At 42.3% G+C, this 11,365-nt stretch overlaps 1 protein-coding gene across 2 annotated transcripts in view; it reads right to left on the bottom strand.

The window, feature by feature from the left end:
• dtnbp1 (dystrobrevin binding protein 1) overlaps positions 1-8,667 on the bottom strand; it is a 31,942-nt gene extending 23,275 nt beyond the window's left edge. For both annotated transcript variants that reach the window (XM_022747021.1, XM_022747023.1), the window contains exon 1: positions 8,209-8,667. In XM_022747021.1, coding sequence (XP_022602742.1) covers positions 8,209-8,254 — 46 coding nt within the window. In that variant the 5' untranslated portion in view covers positions 8,255-8,667. The remainder of the gene's footprint in view (positions 1-8,208) is intronic.
• Positions 8,668-11,365: the final 2,698 nt, after the last annotated feature.

Raw genomic sequence — 11,365 nt, 5'->3', positions numbered from 1 at the left:
CCACCACCCCCACCACCACCACCACCACCACCACCACCCCGGGATTCTCTTCTTTGATATTATATCATCTCCCCCTATATTATTTCAGTTTTTCTGCATCATGATCATGTGGTTCAATACTGTGCTGTAACTGATCCTTTTGTACAGTTAGGCTACAGATTCTCTCTCCACCTCCCTACACTCATATTTGAGTCTGATTCATTTGCCAAAAAGAGAAAGTCAAGTGAAAATCTGATATCATGACAGCCCTATATGTATTATACCCTTATCGCTCTGTGTTATTTACATTCTTGCCTCTAAATTAGAAGCATTTTTTCACAGGTTTTCACCACAGAACATTTTGCACAGTTAAAACCATGAAGCCACAATTCAAGACAGAAATGTGGCAATAATACCAATTTATTGTGAATAAATTACATATTAGAGAATTAGTTAGATTGTGTTTTTTAATATTTAACCCAGCATCCCTCACATATTGCAGAGGCATTGCAAACTTTTATAGAATATTTGAAATATTTATAACAGTCAATGTGAGGTAGTGTGTGTGTCTTTTTTTTCCTCAAGGCAGGTAGATTTTACCATTAGTATCACATATTGGAGGGGGGGGGGGCACTTCAGCAGTGGCCCAGTGATGATGGGGGTATTGTCGGTCCATCTGTTGTTTTGTTGTATCTGACTTCTAGTTGGACCACACACAGTCACCGGGCACACAGCGGGAAAGCCTTCCCTCCCCCACAGCAACCTGTCTTGCCGTCTCCTTTTGTTTTGTGTGATGCACTGACACACTCACACAAACGCGCAAATACACACACACCAGCACATGCCACCTACAAATCTGTGAAGACACTATACCTGGCAAAAGAACAATACATGGACACTTTCACTGAGATCCTCATGTACACACACAACACGCAGACACACATTCAGTCCCTGGTCAAACACTTCTTTCTGCTGAGTAAGGTACATGGAGTCACCGAGCGAGAAACGTGGCGCGAGGGAGAGAGAGGAAGGAAAAGATGTGTTCTGTGACCCCAGTCCAAATGAAAGGTCCTTGAGGGGTTTATCTGTCTCTGCCTGACCTGAGTAATATATCCTTACATAAGGCAGCAGGCAGGAGGTTGGAGGACAGAAAAAGAGAGAGAGTGCAGACAGAGGAAAGCTATAGGAACAGAAGCACTGATGTAGATGAGCACAGAAAAACTCACTCTACAGTATATGCAGCAGAAATACAGACACACCTAAGCATGATGCTGACGGACATACAAATGCAAAGAAGTGAGTACGTGCATTAAACTCACAGGAACTGGCAGTATTACCTCTGTAACAGCCTCTCCCCGTCTGAGTCTGTAAATACTGTCTGTTCAACCATGGACCTAATTAGAGCAAATCTCTGGCTGTCTGACCACACTATTACTTTTCTCTCGATCCTCTCTTTCTCCATTTCCCAGAGGAGTGGGAGGAAAAGAGGGAGAGGAAAAAAAGGCGATAACCTGCTGAGACACATCACACATGCATGGAAAATGCAGTTTCCAAACCATCTGTGACCACAAAAACACTGATTACATCTGATTCCTTTTTGACTAGAAAACAGATTTTGCATTTCGATAGATAGATGCATGCACAAAAATACACTGTGGTCTTTGTTCATCCATGGGTGTGTGCATGTGTATTTGAATTTGTGAGTGTCTTTTTGCATGTCTTGTGTATGATATCATTTAAGACAGTCTGTCATCTCGGCCCTCCAGTTTTACATCGTCACTGGGCACATTTGAGGGGGCGTTTGAAATCATCTGAAATCTTAACTTCAGATTCATTCCTCTCATTCTTACTTTGCAACGGAAGTGACTGGGAAACACTGCTAAAACAAAACGACCAACCTGCCATTACTCTGTGTGAGAAATTATATACCAGTCTCTATTGTCCCTTTAATTACTATCATTATGCTTCTTGTTGATCTGTCCCAGTGTTTATTCTTGTGTCATGCCACACAGCTTTGAGTGTAATTTCTCACCATGATGAGCAGTGGGAGCTTATTTGTAGCTGTGATACTAAAAAAAAAAAAAAAAAAAAAAGGCAACGTGCAGATTGTATTGGATGAAAGTATATCTGGTGATATTTGACGTGTGTCGTTTCGACAAAATCAACAGAAATCTTGCTAAAGTGTTTAAATTCATCAATATTTCTAATGACTGAGCCTGGTGTGGCACGTTAAATTAACCCTGACTATGACCTTTTTCTGATTATGATAATCAGGAGAAAGACAGTTCACTCAGTCCCGCCCTCCTTAGTTACTGTTTCTATGCATGTCAAGCTTTCCATTCTCCAACAGCACATATGCAGTTTACAATGAAAGCAGGAGGCAGATTTAACACTGAAAATTTTAAATAATTTTTCAACCAGCGGATCCATGCTTTCCGACTGTGGTAGCAAAATGCAGCTTTGTCATTATGAGCCAGTGACCACCAGCTTTATGGGCTGAAATGACAACTGTTGCCACTAGATTGTTTTAGCTATAGCTAGCAAGCTAATTAAGCTAATGTTAGTTCCATGAGTTGAAAATGCGATCTCTGAATGACTCTTCAGTGCTTCCTGCTGACTGATATTAAATGGAAACCCTATGGAAAGGATCTTCGATATGGACTTGATAGCTCAAATGACACGGAATGAAAAGACTGAGGCTAAAGCTAAGAGATCTCTGGTATAAAAAAAATTGCATCCTCTCCAGTGTTGTTCAAAATTTTGTATGTAAGTATGTAATTGTTGTCTGTAATTGTTATCACTGTCTAAATGTTCGCTATACATTAAAACTGTGGCAACATTATTATTAAAACAATTATTAAGAATGACTTTTATGTAGTAAATTTTCAAACAAACACATTGCCCATGAAAAAGGATTATGGTACTAAAAATCCTGTCATATTAAATGTGATAATCTGCACTTAAACCTCACTGAGCACATGGAGCCAAAACCTCAAACAATACACTCACTGAGCCTCCTTTAGCTCTCAAAGCAGCCTCAGTTCTTCGTGGCATGGATTCCACAGGATGCTGGAAACATTCCTCCGAGATTCTGGTACATGTTGACGTGATTGCATCACATCATTTCTGCAGATTTGTCAGCTGCACATTCATGCGGCTGATCTCCTGCTCTACCACATCCCACAGGTGTTCCTCTTGGATTCAGAGCTGGTGACTGGGGAGGCCACTGAAGTACACTGAATCTCTTTTGCTTCGTGACATGCTGCATTATCATATTAAAGCGCATAAAGTGTGGCAAGAAAACATTCCCCACACTATTACAACACCACCACTATGCCTGGAGTGTTCACACAAGGCAGGTTTGTTCCATGGATTCTGACTCTACCATCTTACTATATGTGACAAGGTCCTAGCTTTTTCAGTTTCCGCTGTCCACTGTTTTTAAGAAGAATGAAGCATCTTGTCCTCCAGATAGAGGCTAGAGATTCTCCATTCTTGCAGTCAGTGATCTCTGCGCAACCTTTGTACCACCACCAACATAATCAGCACCAATTAGCAGACTCCCAGATAGTGTGGAGGCCTGTCTAACTCTCCTACGTCCTTTTATTATTCTCTTTCATTATCTGTAATGTGTTTTTTGGTTTGGCTCTGTCTTTTATATTCTTCCTCTTTACCAATATTCTCTCTCTATTATTCTCGAGTCACTCTCATTCTCTGTCTTTTCACCCACTCTCCTTCATCCTCCACCTGTTATCTTTGCCTTCTCTATTTTACCCCTCCTCTGCTGCACTGCTCTCCTCTTCATCTGCTGTCGTTTCTTCACTGTCATCCTCTTCACCTGTTCATTGTTCATCTCATCACTTTTTTGTGCCTTCTTTTACCTCCCTCTCTTTCAGCCCTTTAATTGTTCCTCTTCCTCCCTTTGTCTCCTCTCCGCCTTTTCTCTTTCTGTGGCACTCTATGTAACAATGCTGAATCTGACAAGCATCTTTCCTGTGAGACTGTTCCTCCTAATCTAATTGAAAACGATCTTGGTGTAAAGATTGCTGGGAAACCCAGACAGTAGTACAGTTGAGTAAACAATATGAGTATTCAGAGGGGTGACAACATGCTCAGGGCTTGCCAACAACACCTGTTAAGCCAGGTGCACACCGCTTGCAAAACAGAATGAAAGGAAAGGACGAGGGAACAGGTAAAAGAGAGCGAGAGAGGAAGAGAGGAGAGGAAGGAGGATAGGAAAATAAACATGGGTAGATAGGTAGAGTGAGAAATAATGCATCATTCATCCCAAAACACTGTACATTTCTAATTAATGCCTGACATGTCTGTGACCCTGAAGAATTAAGTGGGTAACAAAAACAAACGGATGGATTAGCATCATCACAATGGTGAACCACGTCACTGCACTGAATAATACTGTAGTTACTATTTATGTACTTCTGTGAGTATGCATGTGTGTGCAACTGCATGCATACTTGTGGGCATGTGCTTGAAAAGACAACATTTATGCAACATGCACACATGCATCTCTTATGTAACATGGGGAGCATACTATACAAAGACTATATTTTCAGTGGCGCTGAAATAATGACACGTAACAGATCTAATTACTTTTTCATGTCACGCACAACAAAAAGAAACAAAGTGGAGTCAGTCAGGGTTAAAATGTGATTATTATGTCGTATGAAAATCAAGCCATGCTCTGTCCTTGACTTTATCTTTTGACAGCACGGATTCTTTCATCTCGTGAACAAAACTCATCTTTAAAGACAATTAATACCATCATCCCCAGTCTTAACCTTCGCCAGTAGCTTCAAAGGGAGTGTGACCTCCTTGAAAATTAACAGACAAATTAGGTCGCGTCTGCCTGTGCACACAGTGCCTGTGTTTACATGCTATTTGAGTAATGTTTGAATACGCTAATTAGCAGGTTAATTGCATTTTAGTTACATGTGACTGAGGTGCATGAAGAAATGTGTGCACGCACGCTCAGTCTGTCACATGCAGGAGACACTGGTTAAAAAGTCACAGGGTTCAGACATTTTCACTTTGCTGCAATAGTGTCACTTACACTAAGTGTTTATGTTCAACCAAATATTTGGTTGTGCTGAACAGTTTAAACACTTTCACTTGGTAGCAATAGTGTGACTTGCAGTATGTGTTCGGCACAAGAAAATATTTGGTTGAACATAAAAACTGAGGCACCTTCTATGCTGCTGGCTGTTAAATGTCACATCTCAGAAAGTCCTTGCACCTTTTCTATTAATCCACTACTTGCCAATTTATTATCAGAATGACTGCTTTCTAATTACCATTTTAAAATGGTGGCCAAACACTGTTCCTCGACATTTCATCATTACCCTGACAACAAATGATTATATGCTGTATGCTGATATTGTTGTAATGAACCCATTAAACACACTTTCTGAATACAGCTAAAAATGTATACAGATTTTTATGTAGTGAGTAGAGTGGCAAGGCCTAACCTTCAAAAGTAAGCACAGTCAAGATTATAGATGATCTTTTCAACAATTTTTTTTTTTTTTTTGCTTTATCCCTGAAAACTTTATTCTTCAAGAAAAAAAGGATTACTACTGGCAGCAGTAAAAGCTGAGTTTGCCCGTGGCTTTAGCCATCAGAGACAGCGCAGGAGCCAGCTACTGTACCATATTTCAATAGTCCAGACTCCACTCATTAAAGCAGCACAAAAGCCTAATCACATCTGCAGCGCTTTGATTTACATGCAATTAAAGTTTCATGTGAACCCAGATAAACCAGACAGGAGGAGAGCGGAGGAGAGAGGGAGGAGGACACAAGAGCAAGTGGAGAAGAGGAGAGGAGCGAGAAGAAAGGAGGAGTGCTCTGGGACACACAGGAGTAGGAACAGATGAGACACTGACAGAGAAGAGAACAGATGTGTACAGCGACCAGGCGCAAAGAGAAGAAGAAAGAAAGGTGGGGACAGCGAGATGGGGGGTTGGGGGGTGAGTGGGGGGGTGTTGTGAGCTGAAAGGAGAGGAGAGGTGAGGCAAGCCATCATTTGGCGGGAGAAGTGATGACACAGCACATCCATCTCAGTGGCAGGTTCCTGCTGTTGCTCCTTTACAGAGGATACAAACTAACAGGGTGAGCGAGCTCTGCACCAGCGTTACACTGTGATAATACCACACTGAGTCAGACTGCTCGAATGGAGATCAGAAAATGCTACTGATTGTCTTATCTAAAAATATTACTGTCTTACGAATAAAGAGCTTTAAACACAAGTCCATAAATAGTACATAACTATGCTGTTTTTGTTTCAATTGGTGTAGCATTGTGCAATTACACCTTATTTATTGCAATTTTTTAATCAGTAAAATTAGCACAGTAGGCACTTTATTGATGTTTTAATGAGTTTATATCATAAACTATCCTATATAATCTGCACCAAAGGACGAGTCACAATTCATGAAATGGTAATATGATTAGAAGAAAAACAGTTCAATATTAAACTAATGTCCATTTTTCTTGTCTAAAAAGCTGTTTAGCTGAGACTACTGACTTTCCTCAGATGCTGCATTTGGTTATGTAACATTATGGTTAGTAAATCAGTAATCAGAGCCTGCAGCCACTTGATATTTCCATCTGAAGGCACTGCTCTATAAGAAGGTAATGTGATGGATATATCTTGACAAGGAACGAACTGGTCAAGTGCAAAGCAAAGCAGCCAAGAACTACAGCTAATTGAGTGAAATAGGGTTATACAGCAATAAGCTTGCACGATGATGATGTAATTATTAAAAAAAAAAAAACACACATAAACAAACAATAGGTATCTACTTTGGGTGGGTGTGTCAGTGTGTGATCATTAACACATCACCCAGACACACAAAAGGTTTCCGGGCGAGCTATATGAAAGGTAGGCCAATAAATAACAAGGAAGAGAAGAGAAATGAAAGCAAGAAGAGGGGGATGGTGCAATAATAATGAAAGCAATAAAAGGAGACCCATTTTCCTAGATGTGATCTGTGCCTCAGTCACAGCAGTCAATGTGCGTGTGTGTGTGTGGATGCATGTGTGTGTGAGAGATTTCTGCATGTATGTTCCCACTGAGCTCTCAGAGGAGTCAAAATGAGTCACATCATCTTATCAATCACCCACTTACTGTACAGCAATCCTTTGTTTGTGTTTGTGTGTGTGTGTGCGCTTGTATGTGTGTGTGTATGTGTTCGTGTATGTGTCCGTGTGTGTGTGTGTGTGTGCTCTGCTTGAGGCCAGAACGAAGTCAAACATTAAAACTGCAGAGAAGTCCCACACAGTTTCACCCACTGAATAACTGATAGACTTTACACTGTAACGTTATAGCCATGTTCCATTATCAAAATCGTTACACTGTCCTGCAAAGGATTACAAACATACAATAGATACACACACTTAAATAGGCTGCCAGTTCATATTCATACTAAATCATTACTTAGCTAAACAGAAACACAGAAACTGAAAAACTGAAATAAAAATGTAGGTCTTAATCCTACCATAAACATTTTTCCTGTTGTTTCTTTATATACCCATCAGTATGACAGCAGTGACTGACATCAGCATCAGCTGGTCTTTCCCTCTTACTGAAACGATACAGCTGGCTCGCTTGTCAATCAATGCACAGCACCTTTCCAATAGATCGACAGCTGGAGGCGTTCCAGGGACTATGTAAACACACTCATGCGTGCTCCCACACACTCCCACATTACACACCTCCCCAAGCTCTCTTTCCATCATACAAACATGTGCAAATATGCACACACAAGCGCACGTTATCCCACTGTACTTTTACTACTACGCATATCATTTTCCCTTACAAAAACTGTAGAGTGTTACACAATCAAATTCTTGGCATCTTCACTCCTACTCCTTATCTTTATGCTGCCACACACACACTCACGCGCACACACACACACAGCCAATAAAAAGCACATTCTTTATTTCACTTGTAACGTCCATATTATTGATGATACAATGTATATGGCTTGAACGACTCCCTTTGTCTTGGCCAGGTTTCCCTTCAAAATAAAGACCTTCTATTTGAATGGACAAAAAGAAGGTTGTTTTCAAACAAAACCAATGCCACACACACACACACACACACACACACACACACACACACACACACACACACACACACACACTTAACATACTGAAACACACAGATCACCACTCCCCATCACAAAAGAAGGAAAAAGAAAAGTCACTTACAAGAGTTCCTTTGGCTCCCGTCTGTTGCACCGGGTGAGGTGGACATCCCAGCTGGATGCTTTTTGCCCTCACAAGATAACCAAATGGGAGGGAGGGGGAGGCAGACAGCACGACGATAGTACACCGAAAACTCCACCGATCACAACAACACCTGCCCACCACGCATCCTTACACTGTCTCTCACTCTACACACATGCTCCTCCATACAAAAGATGCTCCAGAGATGCTCATACGCACATTCTCATGCAGATCAACTCAACACACTTGCACACACACTCGAATGTTGAGCGTTTTCAAGAAGCCAGCACCCAAGACACACACACACACACACGCATGTATGGATCAGCGCTGAACCAGTGTCTAGCTCTGGTGTGGAGACTGCTGAGGCTGACAGTGGAGGGAGGGAGGGAGGGGGAGAGAGAGAGAGAGAGAGAGAGAGAGAGAGAGAGAGAGAGAGAGAGAGAGAGAGATAGAGAGAGAGAGAGAGAGAGAGAGAGGGGAGAGGGGATGAGGGGGGGAGTGAGATGAGTGGAGCGTACATGGCTGCTGCGGAGTGAGGGAGAGGGGACGCGAGGAGAGAAGAGACGGATGAAGAGGGGGTGGGAAAGAGGTGTGTGCAGAAGGAGAGAGGGGGAAATAAGGAGCAGCAGATGATTATGAAGTGTGTGCGGCATGTGGCTGTGTATAATCTATAAACCCATTACCACACTTCCTTTGTCCTCTTCTGAAGCTTTTGGACACACACACACACACACACAGAGCCTCCTCTTTCCACAAATGCCTGTTAAACGTCCAGTCGCATCAAATTTATACTCTTTAGTCCAATCCTTTGGTAATTATAATGACGCCTCGGAAGAGCTGTGACAGAGCCATGCAAGCTATTTTTGCGCTCAGAGAGTGCTATGGAGAGGGATTCGAGAGATGGAAAGTACGATGCTGACTACAGATAAAGGCGGCTTTGCGGAGGAGTCTACTATTGAGTAACAGACAAGATAGAGGGGAAGAACAGAGAACCAGAGAGAGTACGGAGACTGAGATGGGATAAGTACGGAAGGATTAAAAAGAGGTTGAGAGGACAGTGAGGTGGTGCGCGGAGAGGTTTGTCTGTGGTGGGTTTGTTCAGTCCTATATAATCACTGTACTAGCCCCTACTCTTTCGTACACACTCTCAAGGGAGCAGGTACAGGAGAGAAAAGAGGGGAAAAGCACTTTGAAAAGAGAGAACGGAGAAAAAGATGTGTTTAGGAGTGAACAAAGAGGTGTGTGTGTGTGGTGTGTGTGTGTTGTGTGTACGTGTGTGTGTACCGTGGTGCATATCCTGAATAGAAAAAAACATGAATAGGAGAAAACAAGTTTAACCAGATATGCAACTAAACTAAGTATGAGATAATGGGAGAAAGAAATCAGTTAATTTTCTACCACGTAGTCGTCGACAAGTTTATGCAATGCTGTACGTGTGTACAACAACCTAAGGTCGAGTGGCTGGATCTAGTATCTATCGACTGTGCTGATCACTGCTTAGCAGTGCTATCAGCTGATGTGTCACAAAGCAATAGTCACCACAACGAGCATTCAGGTGCATGCAGATATGCATGTGGCTCGGGTGGGGGGTAAAGCGACAGCACCATCATCACGCATCTGAGAGGACGCCTGTCAACACATTGTTCACCACGAGGCACCAGCAAGTAACCACAGCGATTATCTAGCTGCAACACACAGCACGTGAGCACCCACAACACACACACAAGTATCCACGCGTAAGACAGTCAAACATAACGCTCCGAACCAGGCTTGCTGCCTCACACACACACAGCCAACACACAATGTGTCTGAATCTGTCACGCACTCGAGCCCTCAGGAGGCGCAAGGCACAATCAACTCTTCCCTACATTTAGTCTTGATGCTACAGTGGCATACACAGTTCCCTTGACTCTAGAGTCTACTTCTCTCTTCCCTTCTACTAATCCCTCCCCCTCTCTTTTCTTCCTCAGAAGATACTCCCTCTTTTTCCCACACATTGCATTTGCTTAATGCAATTTCAGAATGGACCACAACAAGGCACACACACGCAGACTATCACTGCACAAGTACCGAGACCATCACTCTAGACAGCAACACCCACAATCATCCCTCACCCCCAAAGGCCAAGGAAGCCTGTGTGAGGTCCATACCATGCAAACACTCGCGCACTAACCACGATTTTTAATACAGGTTTGTGCATGTATATCAAATGTGATCCTCGAGAGTATTGTGAGCAGTGAAGAAAATGTATTCTGAAGATATAATTGTAGCTACTGACATGATAAATAAAAACGTCAACTCACACTACATGCAGTTTTGTATTATGACTATAAATCATTGTCCACTGCTGTGCTCAAGAAATCAGGATATGCAGTCCATAAAGCGTATATAATAACATGGCTAATATGAGAAATGTGTCTGTTGGCACTGACGCTTATTGGATGAACACTCAAGTGATAGAAAGCTGGAATCTCGTAAGATGACGCATTTGCACATTCTCATAGTTTCTTATTACTTATCAATATCTATGCATGCATAATTCACTGTATATTAAGACAGTTAAAAAACTGCAAACTACGGGCCCTATGTTGAGCCCTATCTTAGCCTGGACACGAGCACATATTGCATTCTAGAGTTAAGCTCGTGAACTACTTGAATAGACGTCAAATCGAGTGGGAAAAAAAAATTGGAAGAACTCATGAAGAATCAGTAACAACATTACATTTTCTACGCAATCTCACAAATCTTACCATTTCACGAAAGAATACCAACTGGATGTCATCGCTGCGCGCTCGCACGCCTTCATAATGAGTCGAGAAAATATTCCTATGTATGTTCTTATTCCTCATTTCACTTAGTGAGACCTGAAGGGCAGCGCGACAACGCTGTGGTTCGGATGTGTCCAAGAACCTCTGGACCAGTGTCGAAGCAAATAACGCTGAGAACACAAGATGTGAACCAAGAAACTCTGAGCACTAGAACAAATCAGCACGCAACTGCAGTCGCACAATCAAATCAACACCTATCCTAACGCTTCTCGGCATAGCACTGAGCTACGCAGAACACCACCGCTCACACCTTCTCGACAACGCCCGGAGAGCTCACACAACACAGAAACAACATGATTTCGATAAGC

The sequence above is a fragment of the Seriola dumerili genome, unplaced genomic scaffold, assembly GCF_002260705.1.
Source record: "Seriola dumerili isolate Sdu_G_001 unplaced genomic scaffold, Sdu_1.0 BDQW01000110.1, whole genome shotgun sequence".
NCBI lineage: Eukaryota > Metazoa > Chordata > Actinopteri > Carangiformes > Carangidae > Seriola > Seriola dumerili.
Note: the sequence above shows the minus strand (reverse complement) of the source record. Positions and strands in the feature narration are given on the sequence as shown.